General features: G+C 40.3%; 2 protein-coding genes across 5 annotated transcripts in view; both read left to right on the forward strand.

The window, feature by feature from the left end:
- LOC147218713 (3-hydroxy-3-methylglutaryl-coenzyme A reductase-like) overlaps positions 1 to 21,071 on the forward strand; it is a 30,827-nt gene extending 9,756 nt beyond the window's left edge. The window contains exons 10-20 of one of the 2 annotated variants that reach the window (XM_086173405.1): positions 182 to 408; positions 1,249 to 1,415; positions 4,808 to 5,002; positions 5,083 to 5,241; positions 9,930 to 10,087; positions 10,793 to 10,898; positions 11,698 to 11,868; positions 14,972 to 15,112; positions 15,191 to 15,349; positions 16,847 to 17,001; positions 18,633 to 21,071. In XM_086173405.1, the coding sequence (XP_086029531.1) occupies positions 182 to 408; positions 1,249 to 1,415; positions 4,808 to 5,002; positions 5,083 to 5,241; positions 9,930 to 10,087; positions 10,793 to 10,898; positions 11,698 to 11,868; positions 14,972 to 15,112; positions 15,191 to 15,349; positions 16,847 to 17,001; positions 18,633 to 18,717 (1,723 nt within the window). In that variant the 3' untranslated portion in view covers positions 18,718 to 21,071. The remainder of the gene's footprint in view (positions 1 to 181; positions 409 to 1,248; positions 1,416 to 4,807; positions 5,003 to 5,082; positions 5,242 to 9,929; positions 10,088 to 10,792; positions 10,899 to 11,697; positions 11,869 to 14,971; positions 15,113 to 15,190; positions 15,350 to 16,846; positions 17,002 to 18,632) is intronic. The other variant, XM_086173406.1, reaches the window with a different exon arrangement.
- Positions 21,072 to 22,729: 1,658 nt separating this feature from the next.
- ptar1 (protein prenyltransferase alpha subunit repeat containing 1) overlaps positions 22,730 to 27,682 on the forward strand; it is a 30,029-nt gene continuing 25,076 nt past the window's right edge. For all 3 annotated transcript variants that reach the window (XM_086173407.1, XM_086173408.1, XM_086173409.1), the window contains exon 1: positions 22,730 to 22,815. In XM_086173407.1, the coding sequence (XP_086029533.1) occupies positions 22,730 to 22,815 (86 nt within the window). The remainder of the gene's footprint in view (positions 22,816 to 27,682) is intronic.

The raw sequence follows: 27,682 nt of genomic DNA on the forward strand, positions 1-27,682 counted from the left end.
GTCCTTTTGGTGATCTGAAATCCATGGTTTTAGACTTATCTATTGTCAAAATGTTCCTCTTATGAGATGACCTTTTTGATAAATATCTTGACCCAGTGTTGAAAGTGAAATGAAAGTATAATGTTTAATGTTTGTCATCATTATATGAAAATATAGCAAAGTTTTGTATGGGGTATTTCAGGATGGTCACCATGGATATTGAGCAGGTGATCTGTCTTGCCTTGGCGCTGCTGCTCGCCATCAAGTACATCTTCTTTGAGAAGGTAGAGATGGAGTCCACGCTGTCACTGAAGAACCCCATCACTATCTCCACCCCCAGCCTGACCCAATGTCGGCCTGCCAACACCTGCTGCAGGAAGGAGCCTTTTCCTCCCCACCACCTCACCCCTGCCACCAGAGCAGATGGAGGTATAACCCCCTTTTTCTCTGGTATTTTAAGTACATATGTGTAACGGACTAGTTTCACATATGTTCTTTATAAGGTCATTGTTAGAACTGCATTTTATATTCTGACCAGGTGTTTTCATATTATTAAGATAAAGAAGGCTATCACATTGAAATGTACAAGGGACACCAAGTAATTTTTTTGGTTCCGTCCCAAGTCAATTCAGACAAGGCTGAAACAAGTTATATTCTGATAGGTGTCAGTTACGGTTCTTACTTATCCAGGCCTCTTGGATGAGTTTAAACGTTTTCAAGGAGAACAACTAAATTGAGTTGCTACAATAAGATTTGATAGTGATTCACAATCTAATACTACAGATTTTTGTGTGTTTTGCAAATGTAATGTCATGGCAATGTTTGGCCACTGTGTCATAAATCAGAGATGAGATATAAAAGGTAAACTTATTATCTTTGTTTTTAAATGTTTAATTCCCATTTCTGTTGGCATTGTTAATATCTTATGATTTGCTGTTGAGGGAGTCTTAACATTTTCAAGAGGGCTCTAATAACAAGGAACCTCACAGGTGCTGATAAATAGATCAATCTAATGGCCATTTAAGAAGGTGGTTAAGGTGGTTATTTGGACGCTATAAATTAAAGTTGTGTCACATCAGCTAACAATGATTAAAACCCCTGTTGTTTTTTTGTGAACAAGTGCTTGGAATTCACTTTCACTATTTGTTTGATGCTTTCCAACTAAAGTTATGCTGTATTTGATGCTTTCCTTTTAATTGCCTTACAAAGGTTTTTATATTTTCACAAATACTCAGACTATGACTTTACTGCCTTGCCGTTTTTCTTCAGACAAGGTTATTCGACCACTGCCTGTTCCATCCATTCATCTCCAGCCAAAAGGCATTTTTGTTGTTGGAGAGAAGGAGGAAGATGTCAAACCTGAGGTCACCCAGACTAAACTCCCTTTTCAACCTAGAGACCTAGGTGCATGTGTGGCTATCCTCAATAACCCTGAGGTAACACATATACACGCAAACACACATACAAAGCTAGGTACAACGTCTGTCACAAACGTTACATAATCTCGGCCCACTTCCAAGCTTCTCGAGGAAGGGGTAGCAAATCCCACCAATAGAATTGGTAGGTAGAGGGCGTTTGTGCCATTTTACAGGGCTGTAATGAGCTTACTCCCGCCACTTATTTTCTCTGAGCATCAACCAGTTAGAGGTTAACACGAGCGAAAGGATATGTCCAATGATTCTTCACTCTCCTTGTGGTCTTACATCCTGCCCGTCTGTCCAGATCAATGTAAAAGTTATCAATGCCAGTTGTGCATTCCACAAAAATGTTTCTCAAGACCTTAAATTTTCTATTCCATTCATTTGTTTGTTTGTTCATTTGTTTATTAATTAATTAATTAATTAAGTCATTCATTTATTCATTCACCATCTTTGTCACATGGCCTCACGAAGAGACATACAACCATTTGCTCTTTCTTGCCAACTTCAAACTTCTTCAAACTATCAATTATAATGAGTGGAATATGTTTTCCTCGTTACTCTGTATCATCTTTATGTATACCCCTAAATTTTAATTTTCTAAAAGATCTGTTGTTGCTATTTAAAAGTAATGAATATATTTAACGATGGATAGTGTTTTGGCCTCACAGCAAGGACCAAGGATCCTGGTTTGTTTCTGACATGGGACCTTTCTGTGTGGCGATTTCATGTTCTCCCGTGTCTGCGTATCTCCCGTGTCTGTTGGTTGGAATCAGGCTGTTTCATAAACAGCTTGTCTTCTTTGGGTTGCTCACTGTTGCCAGGTTTTTTTCCAATTTGCTTTATATGTGAAATCATGGTGTTTAAATGGACATAGTTAAGGAGAGATGTTGATGGCTCCCGCTCCCCCCCAGCACTCTCTCCACCAATCACCGTGATCCAGTGATCAGCAAAGGGCTGGAGAGTGGCAGGTCAATAGCCTATATCTTCTATTCCAGCTTCACTACAATATATTGGGAGTAAGATACTGAGGTGGAAACCGCCAGGCAGGAGGCCTAGAGGAAGACCAAAGAGAAGATTTACAGATAAATTCAAAGAGGAAATAGAGTTGGTTGATATGAGAGCATAGGATGGAGAAGATAGGGTGAGATGGAGGCAAGTGATTTACTATGGTGACTCCTGAAGGGAATAGCCAAGCTGAAAGGAGACACTGACATAGTTACGCATCAGCAAGGAGATTAAGTGACATTCAGGCCTCAAGTGATTTGTTTGAGAAAATAAATCCTGTTCTCTTGCTAAAAACGTATACAGTGGAAGCGAGTGAGTGCATAATCCTGTATGAATGATGACAACGCTTGATCATATTTATCAAAACGCTTTTTAACCCACAAAATCTCATAAATCCAAGTGTTCGTTTACTTTGAGGTTTACTCTATTTCAACCCAAGCAAATTTTGAAAAAATGGTCATGTACTGAAATTCATACCAGAGCAGATAGTTATAGCAACCAAAAGAATCACCACTGGAGAAATAAAATCAGTCATGTCAGCTTTGTAACAGTTTTTTTTCTTTCTTTAATGTGATGTGAAAACCCACCATGCAGAATTTTGTGATTTACTTTGTACAAAAAAAAGCAGTATTTTGTACATTTACACTCCTTAGTCACTCTAAAATTTGAAAATTGACTACCGTATTTTCCGGACTATAAGTCGTGTTTTTTTCATAGTTTGGCGGGGGGGTGCGACTTATACTCTTGAGCGACCTATGTGTGAAACTTATTGACTTATTGAGCTCTCTCGCTCTGATTTGTGTGTGTGTCTGTGACCGCGTGTGTGTCCTTAATATAACAGCGATCGTCACACACACATGCCAACCAATCAAAATTCAGCGGGGGCGGGTCATGGCAGAAGTGTGTTGTGAAAAAAGCTACCAGCAACCTCTACCTATGAAAATGAATCATTTTAACATTCGCGGTTACTTATAAAATCAACTGAGAAGGGCTGATCAAAAATGGCACAGAAAAGAAAATCATATTTTGCAGGTTACAAGCCGGAAGTAGTGAAATATGCAGCCGAAACCGGCAATCGAGCGGCAGAAAGAAAGGTTGAAGTTAGTGAGAAACTTGAAAGGGACTGACGAAAAGCGGAGGTTACTCTTACTGAAATGAAGAAAACTAAAAAAGCCAATCGCGGGCTAAAAGCTAGCTGGCCATGGCTAGAGGAACAAGTTTGCACTTGGGTGCCTGAACAACGTGCTGCCGGGAGAGGCTTGTCAACAGTGCAGTTGCGTCTGCCAAGGAGATGAATATAAGTGACTTTGCGGGAGGACCTTCCTGGTGTTACCGCTTCATGCAACACAATCGCCTCTATCAGAGCAAGGGCGCCATCCTGTCGGGATCCAAAAAGGCTGGAATAATTGGAACTGCTAGTGACGATGACTCTGACGTAAGCGACGTACCGGTAGATGAGAAAGCGGCGCACTGTCTACTCGGAGTTGGCGGAGTTGTTCGGAAGTGACACAGAAGAAGAAGATTTCAATGGATTCAGTGGTTAAGATTGACACTGATTGGTTGTAGCATGTGCTATATACTATCGTTATTTGAATAACTCTTATCGTAATATGTTACGTTAACATAGCCTACCAGGCACGTTCTCAGTTCGTTGTTTATGCGTCATATAGAATTTACTTGTTCAGCTTGTTGTTCTCTAATCTATTTACATTTCAAACTGCCTTTCAAGATGAAATGTCTATTCTTGTTGTTGGATTTCATAAATAAATTTCCCCCCAAAAAATGCGACTTATACTCCAGTGCGACTTATATATGTTTTTTTTCGTTCTTTATTATGCATTTATGGCTGGTGCGACTTGTACTCCGGAACGACGTATGGTCCATTAAATACGGTAATCTGACTGCTGGATTTAAGACCTAGGGTTACAACTTGTATCATGTTGATGCAGTGATGGCATATATGATGCAACATCTTTCTCCTGTGTTATTTTTGAAGTCCAACTTGTTTTGCGGCTGACTACCCCATTGTTTTCTGTATGCACAGTTTTTCTGTCAAAAAGTATGTATGCAAAGTGGAACGTTATTTTAATTTTGGAAAGCTGCTGAAATGTAGTGCATTCCTTCAAGTAAAATCACAAACATAAACAAGACTGGTCAACATCCAGTATTGGAGGTATTTAGGAATTTGTACGCTCTGCCAAGAGTTCAAATGAAGCTGAAGCACTTTACAGTTAAAGCTGGAACTTATGATCTGTTAAATATAAATCCCCATTAAACCATGACCATGGCTATGTTATGGCATTATTATGGGATGGTAGCAGTGCCCAGTATGATGACCTGTGCCACCAGCACTCTGATCTGAAAAGACATCAGCACTAACAGCATGATGATGTTTCCTGCAGCAAGGGCCCCGGTTCTTGAGTGATGTTGAGGTGATGTTGCTGGTCAAATCAAAACACATCCCATCCTACAAGTTGGAAGCCATGATGGAGAGACCAGAGAGAGGAGTGGCCATTCGGCGACAGATGATATCAGACAAGCTTCCCTCCCCCACTGCACTCTCCTCTCTGCCGTTCACCGACTATGACTACTCCAAGGTTAGCGCACACAAACAACATATATGATTAATCCAATAACACTTCTTTATGCCTGAGTTATTGTCATGTTTGTCCTCCAGGTCCTGGGTACTTGCTGTGAGAATGTAATTGGCTATATACCTGTCCCTGTGGGTGTGGCTGGGCCACTGCAGCTGGATGGGAAGCAATTTCAAGTTCCCTTGGCAACCACAGAAGGATGTTTGGTTGCTAGCACCAACCGTGGCTGTCGAGCAATTGCTGTGAGTTCTATTATTCAATATACAATTAATTGAACTATGGCACTGATATCAGATGGATCATCTTACATCTCTAACTTTGCCTTACTAAGATGATGGAATGGTATAGAATACATCAAGGAATTGTACCATATTTTCTGCACTATAAGGTGCAACGGATTATAAGGCGCACCTTCAATGAATGGCCTCTTTAAAAAACGTTTTAATATATAAGGTGCACCGCATCATAAGGCGCACAGAATAGAAGCTACAGTTGTGGCAGGGGTTGGGTTATACATCCACTAAATGGAGCTGCGCTAAAGGGAATTTCAGCAAAACATTAAGATAGGTCATTCAAACTATTAATAGAATACAAACCAACGTTCTGACAACTCCATCCGTCCTGACAACAAAGTAAAGAACTTGGTGCAGGTCATCTTGTTGTTTCCTCCACTTCCGCACCATTGATTCATTAATGTTGAACTGTCTTGCTGCTTCTCTATTCCCGTATTATACTGGATGACTGATAGCCTGGAGTTTAAACTGCGTCGTAAGCTTGTCTTTTGAAAAGAGACGTTTTGGGGGCTTTACACACACACAAATGGAAATGAAAATGCAAGCTTCACGCAGTCATATATGCCAGCATGCACCGCATGCTGCTTCTTCTACAGGAGAAAATGGAGTCGGCGGCTGCTTCCTGTAGTTGCGGGACCTCCTGCGGCTCAGTATTGATCTATATATAAGGTGCACCGGATTATAAGGCGCACTGTCGGCTTTTGAGAACATCAAAGGCTTTTGGGTGCGCCTTATAGTGTGGAAAATACAGTATTTTATGGTCGGAGTCAGGTCCAGTATATGTATTCTTGTTGAAATCTTTTTGTCTTGGCACCTGAACTTGAATTTCTTCATTTGAAGATGTTTCACAACTCATCTGAGAGACATTTTCAATTCTAATGACTTATGAGGAGTTTCAGAATATAACTGCCAGGTTTTAGGCGGGTCTAGGCTATCGTGGCTTGTATTGTAAATAAAGGAGTTGCTAGGTATAAGGCGGGATGTTATGCGAATGGGAGTCTAATTGGTAGGAACAAAAGAGCAATGTAATGGGATGACCTGGATTGGAATATGAACAGGTTATGTTAAACAAAGGAGTGAAAACTGTTGGATCAATAGGGTGAGGCTCATGTGGACGTTACTGGGGGCTGGTTGTGGTGGTGCGTCTTTTCTGGTTGTTTGGAGGGTGCAGATGGGCCTGGTCCGTGCAAATCCGCCTTCGTATTGATCCCAGTACAACTTTGTATGTTTTTTGACAGGCTGTGTCTGAGGCCCCCTCCATTGTTCAGAGATGTTTTTTTCTGTTTTGACAAAGATGGTTTCTTTTACTCATCTCTTGAATCATCTGTCTTCTCTGGCCAGATTACGGACATTGTAGCGTCATACAATATGACAATGTTCATCGTCACACCATATGTTGCTGGTGTTTCAGTGAAACTCCGAAGGGTGTTCAACATACACCATATACTGGTACATTTCAAACCCCACAACAATCTTAGACAAAAACTCATTCTCAATGCAAGATTGTGGTGTATGCCAACTTGACATGCACAGGGCAAGACATTGCTCGATAACATGGAAAGCCTTTTCTGTGGGATGACCAAATTATATGTAGAAATGAAAGTGCGGGTGACTTGATATATTGTTTTAAAACTGGCGTTCCCCTTGACCTTGCTTGCTAGCTTTTGGTGTATACTGTCATTTTTGTCAATTGTAATGACGTCTTCATAGGAAAGACTAAACAACATCTGCACAAATGGATGGCCCAACACAGGAGAGCCACCACTTCAGGACAGGAGTCTGTGGTCCACCTACCCCTGATGGACTAGAATCATTTGTTTCAAGACAGCAATGCCTGTATTCTTGCCAGAGAAGACAGAATGTTCAAGATAGGAGTCAAAGAAGCCATATTTGCCAAAACAGAAAAAAACATCTCTGACCAGTTGAGACACAACCTGTCACAAACATACAAGGGCACACCCGGATCAATTCCAAGAAAGATTTTAACAGACGGACCAGGCCCATTTGCACCTACCAAACAACCAGGAAAGACCCACCACCACAACCGGCCCACGATAACATCCACATGACTCTCAATTCATGTGATCCAACAGGTTTCACTCCTTTGTTTAGCTTTACCTATTAATAATTCAATCCAGGTCATCCCACTACATTGCTCTTTTGCTCCTATGGATTACACCCCCATCACATCTAGCAACTCCTCTATTTACTGTATTTTCCAGACTATAAGTCGCACCGGAGTATAAGTTGCACCAGCCAAAAAATGCATAATGAAGAAGTCAAAAACATATAGTAGTCGCACTGGTATCTGGTATGTTAATGTAACATATCAACAGCTATTCAGATAACTATAGCATAAACAACAAATCACAAAAGTTTACCAAACTCTCGTTCTCACTCCAAATCACAAAATCTGTTGAATTTTTCACCTTCGGAGTCACTTCTAAGCAACTCGGCCAACTCCGGTGCGCCACTTCTTCTGCTTGGCTGTTTTTGGGACATGGTTGTCTATGCTCTGATAGAGAAGTGGTTTTGTAGCATGAAGCGGTAACACCAACAAGGTCCTCCCGCAAAGTCATTTACATTCGTCGCCTTGACGACTATCCGAGTGTGGAGACGTAACTGCACCATTGACAAGTGTCTCCCGGCAGCACGTTGTTCAAGCACCCTTTGGGAACTTGTTCCTCTAGCTTTTAGCTCAGGATTATCTTTTTGTTTGCTTTCTTCATTGCAGTTAAAGTATTCTCTCCTTTTGGCCAGTCCCTTACTTGTTTCTCGCTCACTCCAAATTTTCTTTCTGCTGCTCAATTAGTCTTTTCGGCAGCATATTTCTCTACTTGCAGCTTGTAATTTACAGAATAGCATTTTCCTTTTGTGGGCATTTGTGCTCAGTCTTTCTCAGTTGTCTTTATATGTTGATGTTTCAATTTAAAATAGCCGTGGTACAGGAGTCATAGGAGTAGCAGATACTTGCACTCAAGCCAAGAGCGTACTCTCGTGGTTGTTAGTATGAAAATAACGAACATTTGAAATTACTGTAGATATTTTAATATATAAGTCGTACTTGATTATAAGTCGCAGGACCAGCCCAAACCATGAAAAAAAGTGCGACTTATAGTCCAAAAAATACGATACATTACAAGCCACGATAACCGAGACCCGCTTAAAAACCTGGCATTTATATTCTGAAACTCCCCATAAGTTTTTAGAATTTAAGAAGCCCCTCAGATGAGTTGTGAAACGTTTTCAAGTGAAGAAATGCAAGTCCAGTTGCCAAGACAAGAAGATTTCGACAATAATGCAGTATGACCTGGATGCATTATGTATTATGTATGATATGTATTTGGTTTATCAGGTAACTTTTGGTTTTATTCCAGCAATATCTGTGGGAAAGACAGTTTGCTGATTCATTGGAGCTATGGCATAGGGCTGCAACTAGTTTCCTTTGTTCGTGCAATCTTCTGCTTAAGTGTCATGTTTTCTTTAAATCTAATTTAACCAAGGCCTGCTTGCGGAGGCACCTGATCAAAAATACAGATATTTAGTTTTTTTAAATGGACTTGAGACACTAATTTGGGCTTTTGACAAAGATAAAGGTTTATTGGTGTTGAATTGTATTGGCTATATGTGTTATTGTTATCATGTGTAAAACCAAGAGTAAGTGGAGATGCAATACGCAATGACTAATGACTTTTTGGAAAACTGTAGAATAGTTTGGGAAAAAATAGTCCAGATAACTTTTGGCTATTCAATATAGCATCTTTTATCAAGCCTTTGGAATATTTTCATACCAACTGAATCAAATTTGTATTGTAAAACAACAATATGTGTGGGGGGATCCTGCATATTCGTTGAAGAAGCAATAGGAGAAGATATTTAGGCTTCAATCAGTATTTAATTCAGCAGTCAAAATTAAGTATACAGAGCTCGGGGTCCGATCTTCTATTTCCTGACAAGCAACAAAGTGTGTCAGTCTGCAAAGTCTGACTGGCTGTTTCCCTGATGCAGTTATTTTATAATACAAAGAATCAAGTGTGCAGTTGTAGGTGTCTTCTTCTCATTGGTCGTTGACAGTTGTGTTTTTTTTCCCAGGATGTAGCTCCTGCAGATTGACCTGTTGTTTTCTGACTCCTGATGTCTTTTGGGTTCCTCAGAGCAGGGGCTGCAACTCAAAAGTCATCATGTTCATAGCACACACACCTCCTCTATCTAAAGAACTCTTTTAGTACCTACATATTTTTGTTTATCATCTGTGGCATTGTTATCCATTTCTCTACAATCATGTTCTTTATATGAGGCCCTCTAATGTGGTCAAGTATGATAGTATCTGATGTGCAGTGCACGCTCTGTTAACTGTATTTCTCCATCCTGAGCTGCCTGTGCACATAGTATTATTTTGGTTGAGGACACATTTCTCTGCTGACACACTCCTATTCTCATGACCTCTTAATGGACTTAATACGGCTTTAGTGATATGGCTTACTGAATATTTGCATTGTAATTTGTTAATAGTGAGTTGATAATTATTGAGCATGAATGTAAAGCTGTACAGAACAAAGGGAAACTTTGGACCTTTATCCCTTTCTGTATCCTGAATTTTTTTTTATAAACCTATTCTCTTCTCCCTGGTGCTATAGCTTGGAGGTGGAGCCAGCAGTCGTATCCTTGCTGATGGCATGACTCGTGGACCTGTGGTGAGACTACCCTCTGCCTGTCAGGCTGCTGAGGTCAAAGTTTGGCTTGAGAGCACGGATGGTTTCAAGGTTATCAAAGAAGCGTTTGACAACACTAGCAGGTAATCCCATATGTTTTATAACATATACTGCATATTTGTGTGTCTAATGCAGTGCTTCTCAATTATTTTCTGTTACGCCCACCCCTAGCAAGAAGAAAACAATTTGCGCCCCCCCCCCACTATCCGCCGTGACTATAAATAATATAATTTGTCTATAAAATTGTTATAAGTACACCTCTGCATAACATTATATCATAATATGTTATATTATATAACATTAAAGAAAAAAAAAAGAAAGAAATATAGTTCAACTTACAACAAAGAATAACTTTATCAAAATTGTTTTTAGTCCCTATCAGACACAGTAAACACACTGGTCTCTCCTCTTCTCCCTCTGTAGTCACAGTGAAGCCAAGCGCTACATATGCTTCGTCATATTTCCTCGTCTTAGCTTTCGGGTGACTTTCTTTTGTCTCATTATCTTCGTCTCTCTCCGCTTTTCTTTCATCCCTGTCAAAAGTGTTTTCAAGTTGTCTCTTGAGGGTTTGTTTACTGCACTTCATATCGCCTGCTAGGTGCAAAAAAAACCCTACACCATAGAGCTAATACTCCCTGCGCACTCTGACAATGAGAGCGCTACTGTTAATTACTGTTGTGGATGTGCAATTACACTTTATTGTGCAATTACATCCCCCCGGCATCGCCCCACTATTCGAGAAGGACTGGTCTAATGTGATGGAGTCATATTTTGGCTTATGTTGGTAGGTTCGCTCGGCTCCAGAAGCTGCTGGTTGGCCAGGCTGGAAGGATCCTCTACATACGCTTTCAGTCAACGACAGGAGATGCCATGGGGATGAATATGATCTCTAAGGTAATGCTGCTATAATGTCTTTGAGGATTAGATGATCATAGGTACTTTTAGCGAGTTCTCATATCTTGAATTAAATTGTTTAAGTTGTCAAGTGCTTGAATATTTACATGATCTCATCAACATTCACAGCCGAATTTGCCTCAAGCAAAGTGCCTAACTGCTGCCTGTTCTCAAACCAACACAGGGTAGACTCCCACTGCTCTGTTGAGTTTAGTGTTGTTAGAAGCGATGAGTTGAATTCATTAAATCTAGTGTTATATTCCATTCAATCTTTTTCATCTACTTTCTGTGTTCTGCATACCTGAACAATTAAAGGCCGTCCTGGTAAATATCTAGTTTGGATTAATAATAGTTTATTAATTCCTGTGGGGAAATTTTTTCGCTGCAATTAACCTTTCATTGATAAACCATGAGCAGTAGGATGGTAGCGCTAGGGGAGCAGTTTGGGGTTCAGTGTCTTGCTCAACAACACTTCAACACACTAGAAGTAGCTGTGAATTGCACCAGGAATGTTCGGTTTCCAAAGACGATTGCTCTACCTCCTGCGCTGCCCCCATTTTTGGGGGTGGCGTTGCGCAGTAATATTACATTACCTTACATTAACTTCTGTATGTAAGGTCATTTCATTTGATTTACGGACAATTAAATCAATTGTTAATTCAACTACATGCTTCAGTCTTGTTTGGCCCATTTTAGAATACATCATTATGTCAACTACAAACCTGTTTCCATAGGCAATGGAGCATGACATAAAAGTGGGAAATGTGTGTGTCCTGCATTTTGTGATTATTGTCTGCAGGGGACAGAACAGGCTCTTAGAAAACTGCAGCAAAAATTCCCAGAAGTAGTGTTGGTAGCTGTTAGTGGAAACTACTGCACTGACAAGAAACCTGCTGCCATCAACTGGATTGAGGGCCGTGGCAAGTCAGCTGTATGTGAGGCCACCATCCCTGCTAAAGTTGTCAGAGAGGTAGGCAGACCTTGGACTGACTAACTTTAAGGTTGTATTTGTCTTGGATTAGCCACTTGGGAGGCTACATAAAGCATCTCAAACAGGAAACCCTATTCATTATTTTCCTTTCAAAATCAGATTCCTCCACTTTTTTGAATCTGATATTTAAAGAGTATGTATTATTATTATTGTTATTATTATTATTATTATTATTATTATTATTATTATTATTATTATTATATCAGTTATGATTTAAAATAACTTGGAAATGATCAAAAAACATCAGTCCAGCCGAGCTATGATTTTTAAAATTTTTTTCATTTCTCTATTTTTTTCTTATCTCCTACTGTTGACAACTGTAAATGACGAAACAGTGCTGTGGACACAATTTTGAAACATTCAGACATACATCCCTGCTGCTAATAAACATGTTCATGAGTTCACCAAACACATTTATATAATTAGTCATCTTTCGTTTCCAAAAATAACTCCAGTGTTGGTCAGTGCTTTGTCAGACATTTCTTGATTGATTGATTGTTGTTTGGTAGTTCTGGAGCACTGCTTAAACACAACCTGAACATATGAGATAAGTGATTAGAATTGACTTAGTAAGGTGGAGCCATCAGAAATCAGACAAAATGGAACAGGGGCCAATTTCAAATGAATCTCACATTGGCAGGTTGGCTGATTCCATTCTGTGCAAGATGTCATCAGAGCATGATGATGGCCAAAAGTGAACAGTATTACTGTATATTGTGCCATACGGCCTGTTGGTGGTGGTCATGTGCTGTAACATAAGGTGAACAATATATATAATATATATTATTATTATTGTTATTGTATAATATATATTTATATATAAAGCCTACTTGGTGTCTACTTGGTGTGTGTGTGTGTGTGTGTGTGTGTGTGTGTGTGTATATAAGTGTATATAAGTATATATAGTTTGCATTTTTATTGTTGTAGATAATTTTGACTTGGTCATTTTAGAAGTAGCTAGCAAGCCAAAAAAATGCAGATACCTCTGCCATAAAGCATTACAAATCAACCAAAAAACAAGAATTACGTGTATTAATATTTTAATGCTAATCTTAAATATACAGTACCTTAAATCAACCTTAATATGGTATCGGTCTCACAGGAAGTACATTTAAAAACCTCCTGTGAAGGTTCTCAGTCATCTAGGTCATGGGGAATGGGGCTGTCATTCATTGGGGACAAAGGAGCAACTTTTTTGGGATTACCTGGACTTGAATGCCTAAAGGGAAAGCTAGACAAAGGAGTGAAACCTGGTGGATCGCATGATGAGATGCTCATGTGGAAGTTACTGGGGACTGGTTCTGGTGGTGAATCTTTCCTTGTCTGTAGGGTGCAGATGGGCTGGTCCATGTGTGCAAATCTGTTTTGGTATTGATCCCAGTATGGCGTTATTTGTTTGTAAAAGCTTGTGTCTGAGGCCCTCCTCTTATATTCAGAGATATTTTTTCTGTTTTGACAAATATGGCTTCTTTGACTCCTCTCTTGAACCGCCTGTCTTTTCTGGCCAGAATATGGACAATGCTGTCTTCAAAAGTATGGCCCTTGTCTTTCAGGTGTAGGTGGGCAATGGAGTCTTGTCCTAAAGTGAGGTGGCTCTCCTGTGTTGGGCCATCCATTTGTACAGAGGTTGTTTGATCTTTCCAATGTAGTTATCATCACAATCCTCAGTGCAAATGACTGCATACACCAAAAGCTTGCAAAGCAAGGTCAAGGGGAACGCCAGTTTTAAAACAATATATCAAGTCACCCTCATATTCATTTCTACATATGATTTGGTCCTCCCACAAAAACAGCTTTCTACGTTGTTTTGTTTTTAAATGATCACGATCCATGTAATGCCATCGTAACTTGGTAGTGTATACTGTGGTCAAGTTTGGCGTGTAGTAAACAATGAGCCAGGGACCACGTTTTTTAGAATCAATGTGGTGTTTCATCAAGGAAACGATGGCGGAAACATGGAGGAGTTCAAGACTTTAATACAGAAACACCAACAAACAAAAATAACCTTGAACATCCAGAATTGCCCATATGTACCCATCAAAACCATGCCCCCCAGCCCTTAGCAGGTGTGTAAAGCCCTGGAAAGGTGGTAGGGGGCTCCACCAGGTCGACATGGACGTGGTCGAAACATGACGGTGAACCTTGGCGCACTTGCATGCCCCACAAGTGGCTGCCCTATCCTTGACCTCCCTACAAATGCCAGGCCAAACAAACTTGGCACACACTGAAGTTTCACTGATGCCTGGACCCAATGGGTGTAATAGCAAGTGCATAGTCGAAAACCAATGGGCGGGGCCGGCCGGTGGAGAGTCACAGAGAAGGACGGGGCCACTGTCCCGCACATCCTCATCCTCCAGCTCAAGGCCAGTGTGTGACGACTTCAGGGTAGGAACGTCCGCGTCACCAAGCTAGTCGGCGGCCATAGCCACTAAATCAATCCCAACATGCACAGAAACCACAAGAACGCACAGGCAATCTGCTACTGGGTTGGCCTTCCTAGCTACATGCCTAATGTCTGTGGTGAACTCAGAAACGTTCGCAAGGTGTCACTGCTGGCAGACAGACCAGAGCTCATCCACTTTTGATATGTTGAAAGTCAACGGCTTGTGGTCCACATACCCCGTGAAGGAGCGGCCCTCCAGAGGATAGCAGAAGTGGCATGTCGCCAGATGCAGGGCCAACAGCTCCCCGTTGAACATGCTGTATTTGCAATCAGTGTCCTACAATTTATGGCTGAAGGCTCAGAGGGGCTGCCAGGCATTCGCCACCTGCTGTTCAACCACAGTCCCCACGGCAACGTCAGATTCATCAGTTGTCAATGCTATGGGAGCTGTGGGCGTGGGGTGTATAAGGAGGGCCGCATTAGCTGGGCCTGCTTCGCCCCATATCCTCGGGGTGGACACCATGAGAGGTACCAATTACAGCTCGACGAGCCTCATGTGGCCCCAAAGCTATGCAATGAATATTCCTGCACTCCAGCTCCAGATTTACAAGCTAATAAGCTTGAGATATTTTTGTATCAGTTAAATTCATTGATCAGCCATGACCCATCAATAGGAAACTTACAGTTGACATCTGGCAGGTTTTGAAGACCTCAGCAGCAGCTTTGGTGGAAGTGAACATCAATAAGAACCTTGTGGGCTCAGCAATGGCAGGGAGCATTGGGGGATTTAATGCACATGCTGCTAACCTGGTTGCAGCCATCTACATTGCCTGTGGACAGGTAATAACTCATGGAGGCAGTATATACACCTGTTAGTTTTATATGTCTGTTAGTCACAAGTGTGTTTCTTTTCTACAGGATCCTGCCCAGTCAGTGGGTAGCAGCAACTGCATCACCCTAATGGAGTCATCTGGGCCAACGGGGGAAGACCTATATATCAGCTGCACAATGCCTTCCATAGAGCTGGGCACAGTAGGAGGGGGAACCCACCTGCCCCCTCAGCAAGCCTGTCTTCAGGTATATTTTTTTTGCAAATGTAAATCAGAAGACATTTTAATGGCCAAGTATGTTTCTGCATACTAGGAATACAACTCAAGTTTTAGTTATACCTTATCCTGTCATGGAAGAACATTTAGGTATGATAATGTTGCAATGCAGAAATAAAACCAAGGCAAGATAAAATTAAACATTAAAAGGGAATAGATACTGAATTGAAATTATAAGAAATTGAAGGTAAAAAAGTTGTAATGTAAAAGGATAAATAAAGTTAAAATTATAAAAGTGTGTTTTAAGGGTCTGTTTATAACAATAATTTCATAGAGGGGTTTGTTTTGCAGGGAAAAATATGAATAAAATGCCATTGAAGTATTACCGTATTTTTGGGATTATACTTTGCTCCAGATTAATAGTCTCACCAGACAAAATTGCATTATAAAGAAGGAAAAAAAAAATATACATGTCGCACTGGGGTATAAGTTGCATTTTTGGGGGAAATTTATTAGATTAAGTCCAACACAAAGAATAGACATTCATCTTGAAAGGCAATTTAAAATAAAAATAGAATAGAGAACAACAGGTTGAATAAGTATAGCCTAGTATAGCCTATATGACGCATAAACAACGAACTGAGAACGTGCCTGGTAGGTTATTTTAACGTAACATATTACAGTAAGAGTCATTCAAATAACTACAGCATATAGCACATGCTACAACCAAATAATCAGTTAATTAATCACTTAATCACTAAATCCAACAAAATCTTCTTCTTTGGTGTCACTTCTGAACAACTTCGCCAACTCTGTAGGTAAACAATGCGCTGCTTCCTCTACTGCCGGTACAATTCTTAAATCAGTCACCGTCAGTTGCAGTTCCAATTATTCCAGCCTGAATCCCGACGGGACGGTGTCCTTGATCTGATGCAGTGGCAATTGCGTTGCATGAAGCGGTAACACATGGAAGGTCCTCCTGCAAAGTCATTTATATTCATGTCCTTGGCAACTACATGGGTGTGAACATGCAACTTTGTGTTTGTGTGTGTGTGTGTGTGTATGTGTGTGGGTGGGTGGGTGTGGGTGTGTGGTGTGTGTGTGGGTGGGTGTAGGTGTGTGGTGTGTGTGTGTGTGTGTGTGTGTGTGTGTGTGTGTGTGTGTGACGATCGCTGATTTATTAAAGACACACACGCAGAAACAGACAGACACACATTAGAGCAAGAGAGCTGAATAATTTCACACATAAGTCGCTCCAGAGTATACCACACCCCCGGCCAAACTATTAAAAAAATTGCGACTTATTTTGAAAAATACGGAAACTTTGATAGCAAAAATTTCATTAAGGATGAGGGTTTATTTTGCCGTTTAACATATTAGGAGGATAATTCCTAGATACCGTTTGATGTTAAGAGTTTAAGGAGTTTAGAAAAGTTTTATAGTTGGATTTCAAAAACTTTAACATGTCATAATTTAGTATGTTTGTGTGCATGTATGCACACATGTGCTTATTTATGTTTTTATGCAGATGCTGGGTGTGCAGGGGGCCAGTCAGGAGAGTCCAGGGGAGAATGCACGCCAGCTGGCTCGGGTAGTGTGTGCCACAGTGTTAGCTGGAGAGCTTTCACTGATGGCTGCTCTGGCAGCTGGACACCTTGTGAAGAGTCACATGACACACAATAGGTTTGCAGAACTCAATTTGATCGCAATAAAATACCATTTAAATACTGTATTGTACATTTTTTTAAATATCATAAAGGGAACCACAATTTTACATACAAACAATTCAGTTATCTTGTTAAAATAGCCAATGTTACTAAATACATTCTCTAAAACTCAGCAATGAAAAGCTTTTACGTAAAAACGATTGAAGTCCTCCAAAGATTGTCAAGAAATTATCAGAAAGTCAGCCTGAAATTGACTGAAAATTATTTCATTTTTACTACGTAGTCTGTAATTTGCAGGACATTATGAAAAATTAGAAATCCATATAATTAGCAAGAAATATCAAACAGAAAGAAGGAATCTCCCGAAAAACATCAAGAAGTTATGAAGCATCAAAAGAGAAATTTGTTTGTAGAATATTACAGTCAAATAAACGGCAGCCTCTGATGAATCCATTAAATATAACCAAAGGGAAAACCATGTCCATTGCTGATTAAACTACACCTGCTCTTAATGCTCTACCACCTCTTTAGTTCAAGCTCCTAGTACTAAGTTAACAATACTCAACAATACTCAAGTTTGGCTAGATACCCTCTTTTCCTTTTGGTAATTCCCTTCAGGGGTAACACCACAATGATATATGCCACAATCTCCCCCATCTTAGGCATTCTCTTCACTCACGCCAACTAACTTCACGTCCTCTTTCACTCTATCCATAAATATCCTCTTCTGTCATCTTTAAGGCCTCCTGCCTTGCAGTTTTAATCTCAGCATCCTTCTACCAACATATTCACCAGCCCTCCTCTGTACATGTCCAAACTATCTCAATATTGCCTCTTCAACTTCATCTTAAAATATCTCGCAAATGCTATCCCTCTGATAAGACTAATTTCCTTATCCTAGCCATCCTTGTCACTCCCAAGGAGAACATCAACATTTTCATACATTTTTTATTCAGTATCACTTTCTAAACCATACAGCATTGATGGTCTCATCACCATCTTGCGCCCCTTTCCTTTAATTTTTGTTCATACTCTTTTACCAGACATTACCTCTGACACTTTTCTCTGCCTGACCCAATTTGCTTTGCACATGCTTTATTCTACCACTTTTCTCCACACTTGCTTTGGACTGTTGACCATAAGTAATTAAAATTCTCCACCTTCTTAATCTGTACTGCTTGTAGGCTCCCCATTCTATTTGGGTCCCTCTCAACACAGGCATGTATACTGTCTTGCTGCAGCGAAACTTTCTTTCCTCTCCTTCCCAGAGCATACTGTACCTCCATCAATTTACATTTTCCTCCATTTTCTCCCTGCCCTCACTATGGCTTTAGATAGACACAAAAACATAAACATGCATTATCTTTAATTCTTTGAAATAGAAATTGATGCTTATCAACAGTTGTTTGATGTGAATGGAAATTTGAATCAAGTGAGGAATTATCAAAAGGTGTGACGCTGTTAGTTAAGCACCCATTTTTAGTTTGCTGGATCACTAAAGTCAACAAAATGCTGCAGAGTTAATTCAGTAGATGGTGGCTCTACTCTCAGTAAACTTAATAACAAACCACAAACACCAGCATGATTAATTTATTGAGTATTATGGAATGTAATCAATTTATTCAAATGACTGTGTTCCATCTGCAGATCTAAGGAAAACTTCGAGAGGCCCAAGGACCCTACACACAGGAGGATTCCCGAGACCCACAGTCCAACTCAGCAAAACCCATGAAAACTCAAAAAGATTAAGAAAGAATGAGCTATCACTGGAAACCAGCTTCATCCACAAAGACTCATAATGCTGGGGATTCTTTAGGAACCCACTGAAACCAATAATATGCTTCTGCAAAGATACATTGATTTTCTATATATCTTTTTTGTGGTTACTTACATTTCTGCTGTTGACATTAAATCTGAATATTGTATTCAAACTGAAAAACAGAGCATCAAAGAGACAAAATTTAGAAGGTAGCTGTTGAATATGGACTGAATAAGAGTTTAGCAGCATGAGATGGAATAACATGCTAATTTACAGAAATATAGCAATGGCTTAAAGCCTAAACAAAAGAGTGTTCAAATAAAAATGAAACCATGGGTTACGGATGTTTGTAATGCTGCCAAAGAATCTCAAGTGATGCCTCTACTGGTGATGTCTAATATTTAAGCCAGTTGACTACATTCATGTTGATCATACACGGAGACAAAAGGGCTGAGATCCTGTAATCAATTTCATTACATTTCAAGGTGTAGCTTTGCCAATATAGTGATGTCTATTTTTACTTTTTTCCCACATTAACCAGCACTGTTGAGAAATAGGAGAGGCACATAGACTATAGGTGAAATTGTTTAGTGCTACAGATTAACCTGGGATAAATCCTTGGGATATATTTTGTAATAAATAATAATGTCCTTTGAATTGACTTATTGAGCTGTTTTTATTCATCTTCATTTTGTTAATTACCTGTTTACCCCAATTACATTTGCCGCTAATTTATTGCGATGATCCAAATATAAGATTTGGAGAAAAATTAATTAAGTGATTAAATTTACTTACAAGATTACGAGACATAATTAAGTACATTTCCTCAAATTAACTAAGTATAAATTTGAGGTACTTCTTCGTTACTTGATTATTTACATGTGATTAAACATATTTACACTTTAACCTTGTCATAGTTCAGATCAAATGTCCTCTATTTTCCACATTTGTCTCGTAGATCTCGTTCTATACTATTTCCTAAAATGCCCAGCGAAGCCATCTTTCCACTTTCTCTAATGGTATAGAAAATTCCCATCCACATCAATTTATCCTCTCAAAATGAGCTGGAAAACACAACAAAATTTTCTCTCAGAACTGACACAATGCTCAATTATAGCAATTATGACTGTCGGGTAACAAATTAGAAACGTACCATGAACGGTTGTTAAAGTCATATCCCAATCATAATTCCCTGAGAAAGTCGTGACAAAGTATATTCTTTCCTGATTAAACAAAGCTGCCTCAGTTTATGGTGAGTTTTGAGCTAGCACTGCACAAAGTTATTAATGCCAAACAGTCAAAACCCTTCTACTTGCATTTTGATTAAGCAGTTTAAATTTCAACTCTGACGGACAAACATTGAGGGGGTTACTTCATGTAATCTTGCAAGACAAAGCAGGAATTAATGTATGCCAGAATCATGCTCATTGAGCTGATGTTTTAATATCTTGTGGCTGAAACAATATGAGAAATCGCTATGCTTTGAGTTATTGTGAAAGTAATTGCTGAGTATTGGCATTAAAAATTAGATATTCTTAAATGCACAATCTAGAGGTTACAGCATACACTTGGGAAAGTTTTTGAGTGAAGGGGCTTGTGTTTGATGCTTTGCTAGTAGTAGGCCAACACACACATGACACATCATTTCCTCATGGTACATACAAAGGTTTCCATTCTTGAAAAAGAAATTAGGGCATCCTCTTCCTATAGTAATCATGAAAAGTAGGCCAACTTCTGAAAACCCTTCATGTCCCTCTCAATACAATTAAAAAGAGTAAACAGAAAATCAGGAAAAAAAGACAACAAAATTTTACTCAAAACAGTAAAATTCACCACGTAACATAAATACAATGGCATTCAGAATATCCTCCTAGCTTGACATACTTACATCTTGCACTTAAGTACTTCTGCATACTGAGGCCTTAAATTTAAGACTTACTAATGTAAAGTACTCCTTATTAGAATACGTTTGAAATCTTGTCTTGTGCAATGGCTGCTCAATGTTCATTTGTTGTATTTAAATCAGAATTATTTTAAACTATAGTATCTTCCTATGCCCCCCCTACTCCACATCTAATATAAAATAATTCTAACAGTCAATTACTTCTAAAAATAATCACAGATAAATAAATATATATATTGTAGTGAGTCACGAATGTTGGTCTTTTATGTTGCTGCTCGTGGGATTTTTGGGTTGATGGGAATGATGCAGTGTGGTTTGGGGTACAATAAGTTCTCTCTTTTTTTTTTTTTTACCTGGAATTGAGTGTGAAAAGTTAATAATATTGCAGGATCGTGTAGCGTGGCTGTGGCCAACAACAGCTATTGCTCATTAAACAGACGTTTTACCCTCACCCGGGTGTTTCCCTAACTAAAACACAACAGTATTTTAGCGAGTCACAAATGGTAGGATTTATGTTGATGCCTGTTTTCTGTTGTGATTTTGGGGTTTCTGGGAATTTTGTGGGTGCAATGAGGTTTTTCTTTTAACCTGGAATTGAGGTGGGACAGTTAGTTGTATTGCAGCCTTGTGTGACGTGGCTGTGGCCAACAACAGCATTGCTCATTAAACAGACTTTTTACCGTCACCCGGGTGTTTCCCTGACTAATGCTATAGTATTAGTACTAATGTGGGCAACTTTTAGCCCACTGTGTAAATACATCTACTAATGCACCTGGACACATCCTCAGTGATGTTCCTGGGATCATTGGGTGTTTCGGGTCTTTCAACATCATACACCCAAGAGAGGGTCAGCATAAATAAAGGAAATTAAAAATGTGAAGGAAATATTTCAACAACAAAAAACAACATTTGAAATTAATAATTAATTTTTCAAAATTAATTCAGAATAAATATGCATTAGATGGTTTGTCTTATTTCAAAAATGGGGATGGTTGTATGAAAAAAAATAGACAAAATGTTGAGATCACATGATAAAAATTGAAAAAAAAATCGAAAAATGTATATTTAGTAATGATAATGAGTTGTATGATGTTAACAGAAAAATGCACATTCAAATTGAAGCATTGTGGACAGGAAGCTGCAGGAAACAGTAGAATCGTAAGGTCTGGTCTATCAGTGACAGGGGTCGAATGAAGTGACGGGATTTGACTTTTCTGTGTTTTTAAAACGACTCAGCTTTATTGGAAAAAAAATCTGATACGTTTCCACTTCTCTAAAATCAAGTATCTGCAGTTCACCGCTCAGCCACTTGAGAGAGGTGCTGTACTGCAATGCTTACTAACAAACTGCAAAAATCCTAACCGCTTCCCTGTCCTGCAGTTTGAATATTAAATATCTTCTACTTTCAGCTTTTCCCTTCAGGAGTTGCCACAGCGAATCAACTTTCCCCATCTAACCCTATTCTCCGTATCCTCCTCTCTTACACCGACTACCTTCCTATCCTCTCTCACTACGTCCATAAATCTTCTCTTTGGTCTTCCTCGAGATCTCTCGCCTGGCAGCTCCGATTCCAGCATCCGTCTACCAATATATTCTCTATCCCTCCTCTGTACATGACCGAACCATCTGAGTCTGGCTTCTCTGACCTTCTCTCCAAAACATATAACATGTGCTGTTCTTCTGATAGACTCATTCCTTATCTTATCCGTCCGGGTCACTCCCAAAGAGAACCTCAACATCTTCATCTCTGCAACCTCTAGTTTTGCCTCCTATCTTGTCGTCATTGTTACTGTTTCTAGGCAATGAAGTATCGCTGGTCTGGCCACTGTCTTGTACACCCAGTTTGAATATTAAATATAGGAAAAAATAATTATTGAATATTTAATGACAGTTTCGTGCTGATGTTTGGAGGATTTCTAAGCATTTTTTTCTAGGGGACATATCCGTTTAGGTCCTGCATATGTACCTCTTTCTAATTTTAGGAGATTTTTGACAGCGTTGAACTCGAGTCCTCAATTGGCCTCCCAGGCTTCCGTGGTTATGTCGGAAAAAAGGCTGTCTTACGCCATTAGAACCTAGAAAATGGCGGAATCGGAGGAGGAGGTGGACGTCCTGGTCCAGAGAGTCATCAAAGACATCACTAACGCCTTTAAAAAGAACCCCAACATGTAAGTTGTGCTTGTCTGTATACCGGCAGTTCGGGGCGATGGCGTCCTCCGCACTCAGCCCAATGGCCAGACAACAGTCAGAGCCGGTTCGCGTTTGCGGGCTCGGACTATTACCAGGAAGGTTCACGTGATGTAGATTCTTACAGGGGTAAACATGATTTTCAGGAAGCAGAGTGGGACTCCCTCTACAGCGTATAAACGGTTTAAGGGGCTTTGTTAGCTTAGCAATTCATTGCCTCGGTTTCCATGTTTTCGTTTTAACTTGTTATCATTATACTTGAATAGACGTTTGCTTTTTTTATCAGCTTATTGGTTGTGCTTGTTAGAGGAACACTAACTGGGTTATCCTCTTATTTTAAATCTTGTCGTTTCCAAATATAGTTCTCTTGTGCTTGATTTATTATTTTTTTTCCCATATCAGAAAATTGTTGATATAGACCAGTGTCCACAATACATTAGGTCCCTTAGAGATGCATGATAGTTATGTTTTGTGGAATCCGAGGACCAACATGGGGGCTATTTCTCTAATATTTAACCATAATGTCGAATCTTTAGTCTTTGCACTATACACCCTCAAGAGTAGACATTTTCCCCTCAGATCCCGAAGCGCTTGTTAACTTTTTCCGAAAAAAAAAATCAACATTTATGTTTTGATTTGTGCTTTAAAATTATGTAGTTTATTTATTGTTTTGCAAAGTTGTATTTTATTTTCAAGCATTACAAATCAGTAGTAACAATAACAATAGCCATGTAATGTCACAGTTAACAGAAAACTTTACTGGCTAGGTATAGACATAACATCATGGAAATATGATCAGGATGCATCACATGTCAATTGTAGAATCATGGCTCATTATTCGCGTATATCATTACATATCCCTTTTTTGAAATGAAAGTGTTCATTTTTATCAGCGTATGAAATACTATCAGTTTTGCATGGACAAACTTCTGTAGCTCTCTCTTTTGAATAATTAATGCTGGGCTTACACCTTAAGACTAAAGACTAAAGATTTTAAGATTTGAGTAAAAACTCACACCAGTTCACATCTTTAAGACTAGTTTTTAGGATCTTAGGTATTGGCATGGTCTTAGCATAGTCTTAGACCAAAAACTGTAAGCATCATATCTAAAGACTGTGAAGATTTTGAAGACTTATGGAAAACTATAATTAGATTCTTTCAGCTATTTTTTTTGCCACCATGCAATGTTCTCACTGTCCAATAATCAGAATCAGAGAAACTTTATTTGTCCTTGAGGGGTAATTGGAAGATACAAGGGGTACCATAGCAACCTAGAGGAGATGAACATGTATAAAATGAACATAGATATATAAAATAAAGGTAAAATAAGTTACGTAAGTCCAACATCAATAAGGCGCGTTGAATATAATTCATTTTTATCATTATTTTCACTTTTCCTACTCCAGTCAGTTGTGATACTTTGGAGAGTTGACATCATACAAGTTGTCCCGTTCCGTCATCTTCTCCTCTTTCTGGATGCCTCATACTGATCGGGACGTCCTTCGCCATTCCCTTTCATCCATATTGCACACAAATACAGTCAGACGCCAATACCGCTCTGGTGATTGTTTGTCCACTGATTTCCTTATTCTGGCTTTGTCAGAGCTCATCTATTGGTTGTTGATTCAGTCTTTTGACACAATGCTAAGACTTGCATAATATCAAACACGTTTGATATTGTTGTAAGCCTTAAGACAAAGAAAAGACTGAGCTATGACTGCTGTAAGACTTAATAATCCTCATATCCTCAATTTAAGTAGATCTGTGATAATTCTTTTCTATATTGTTATGCATGTGAATTTCCAGACATTCTCACAAGTATCAAACTGAAATTATCTCTTACATAATATCTAAATGAATAAATAAGGTGGCACATCAAAAGGGTCTCTGGAGCGTTTCTGTATGGAGTGTGCATGTTCTCCTTGTGTCTGAGAGGGTTTCCTTTGGGTTCTCCAGTTTTGTACCACAGTCCTAAAACATGCAGTAGGTTAATTGGAGATTGCAAATTGACCAGATCTGTGAATGTGGGAATGAATGGTTGGATGTCTCTTTTCTTTGAGAGGATCATGATGGTTGCATTGCTGCACACCTCCATTGCTTGTCTGAGTTGTGTACGATCGTGTTGAACTTGGCTTAGAACAGTCCGTGTTTGAGTCCATATGTTGTCGTTGTCTTTGATCCTCACCTGTTCACCAACATGTAGTTCAGGTAGGTTTCATGTTCCTCTGTCATGATACAATTACCGTTTTGTCTGTTCTGTACTTTAAATTCTCTCACTTTCTCTCCATCTTTTGTTTTCAGCTAGTGTTTACGGATTGGTAGGTTTGATTTAATGTAAAATCATAGTGGGAAAATACCACACTCTAATGCCATGTGGCATACCAGCAGACTCCAGTGAAAATCAGAATGATTTTTGAACTGATCATTTGGGCAAGAAAAATATGGGCTTGATGTTGTGTGTTTGAAGTCCAACTCTTCAACTCTTCAAGTTTGCTAGCGAGCATTTGGATGATCCAGAAGAGGATTGGGAGAATGTCCTATTGTCAGATAAAACCAAAATAGAACTTTTTGGTAAAAACTCAACTTGTTGTGTTTGGAGGAGAAAGAATGCTGAGTTGTATCCAAATAACACCATACCTTCTGTGAAGCACGGGGGTGGAAATATACTTTGGGGCAGGTTTTTCTGCAAAGGGACCAGGACGGCTGATCCATGTAAAGGAAATAATGAATGGGGCCATGTATCGTGAGATTTTGAGTGAAAGCCTCCTTCCATCAGCAAAGGCACTGAAGATGAAACGTGGCTGGGTCTTTCAGCATGACAATGATCCCAAAGACACCGTCTGGGCAACGAAGCAGTGGCTTCGTAAGAAGCATTTCAAGGTCTTGGAGTGGCCTAGCCAGTCTCCAGAGCTTAAGCCCACAGAAAATCTTTGGAGGCAGTTGAAATTCTGTGTTGCCCAGTGGCAGCCCCGAAACATCACAGCCTTAGAGGAGATCTGCATGGAGAAATGGGCCAAAATACTAGCAACAGTGTGTGAAAACCTTGTGAACATGTACAGAAAATGTTTGACCTCTGCCATTGCCAACAAAGGATATACAACCAAAGTATTAAGATGAACTTTTGTTATTGACCAAATTCTTATTTTCTACCATAATTTGCCATTAAATTCTTTAAAAACTAGGCAATGTTATATTCTGGATTTTTCTCTCATAGTTGAAGAGTGTCTATGATGAAAATGACAGGCCTCTATCATCTTTTTAAGTGGGAGAACTTGATCAATTGGTGGTTGACTAAATACTTTTTTGCCCACTGTACTTTCATACGTGTTGTTACCTCATCAGCAATAGTGGTGTTCTCTGTGTAAATACATATACTAATGCACCTGGACACATCCTCAGTGATGTTCCTGGGTGTTTCAGGTCTTTCAACATCATACACCCTCATCCAGGTGACCCAGCCAGGGCTGATCAGGCCCCGGCTTGTGTCCAGTTGGCACGCTAGCTACCATGACTCCATATCTCTCCTCTCTTGAGCCACAGCCATCTTGAGGCCCTCTCTGCCGCTTCGGTGGTATTGCGGATGGCTCTTCTCCTATGCCGCCCGACAATGCCCAGACAACCCAGAGCGCTGGCATAGGACCGGGCCGCAAAGCCCCTGCAGCCCACTTCCACTGGAAGGCATTTTGCCCTCCATGCTGCTTGCTGGCACTCACTGACCAGTCCCGTGTACTTGGAGAGCTTCCTCTCAAAAGCCTCTTCCAGGCGGTCTTCCCACGGGACGCTAAACTCCAGTATTATCACTTGCTTGGTGGCCTCTGATACAAGAACATTGTCAGGATGGAGGGTGGTGGTTCAATATGGCTAGGGAACTTAAGCTGTTTTCCAAGGTCCACTAGCAGCTGCCAGTCTCTTGCAGATGTCAGGATGCCTGCTGGTGTTCTTTTAGCTGTGGCCGCCTGCTCCCCAGCCCTGACAAAGCCAATGGAGTTCTTGGCAGGGCGGAACTGCTTTGCCCAAACCAAGCCTGTGCCTCAGCGATGGTCCTCAGGACTTGGTCATGCCTCCATCGGTAGCGCTCTTCTCCTAATGCTGTGGTGCAGCAGCTTAGGACGTGTTCTAAGGTGCCTCTCTTAGAACACAACGGGCATGCTGGCGACTCCGCTAAGCCCCAAGTATGCAGGTTCGATGGACTGGGCAGCACATCATACACTGCCTTGGCAAGAAATTTGATGCGATGGGGCTCAGCTTTCCAGATCTCCGTCCAGGTAACTTTCCTCTCAAGCGCATTTTCCTATCTTGTCCAGGCTCCCTGCTGTCTCATGCCCACCGCCTTGCAAGATCTTGATTCCTCCACAGCTGCTCTCACCTCCTCTTGGACCAGGCGCCTCCTCCCTTCCCCCTGGTGTTCATTTGGGGGGTTGGGAAGGAACCTAGGCCAGCTCGGCCCCGTGTGACGACTCCCACCAGAGTCCTATGGTGCAGCCTAGCTTCAGCTGTTTGTACAGCCTCTTCTGCCTTCCACTTCCTGCCTGTCCTTACCTGGATTCCAGCATTAGCCACCTTCAGATCGCTGGAATCCCTGTACAGCACCACCTCTCTGTCTCTGGCTACCTTGAACTCCTCCTCCAGGGACTTGAAGGGCAGCTGGAGTTTGTTGTTGCGCCCATAGAGAGCAATGCTGCTCAGGCTCTTTGGTAACCCCAGCCATCTCCGGAGGTGGCTACTGACTTTCCTCTCCTGGGTTTCTACTGTGGAGAGTGGGACGGCATAGATGAGGAGCGGCCACAGGATCCTGGGGAGGATGCCATGCTGGTAGACCCAAACCTTGAATTTTCCAGGTAGACCAA

Source organism: Fistularia commersonii, chromosome 26 (assembly GCF_037954325.1).
Source record: "Fistularia commersonii isolate RoL2024-O1a breed Wild chromosome 26, RoL_Fcom_v1.0, whole genome shotgun sequence".
NCBI classification, from domain to species: domain Eukaryota; kingdom Metazoa; phylum Chordata; class Actinopteri; order Syngnathiformes; family Fistulariidae; genus Fistularia; species Fistularia commersonii.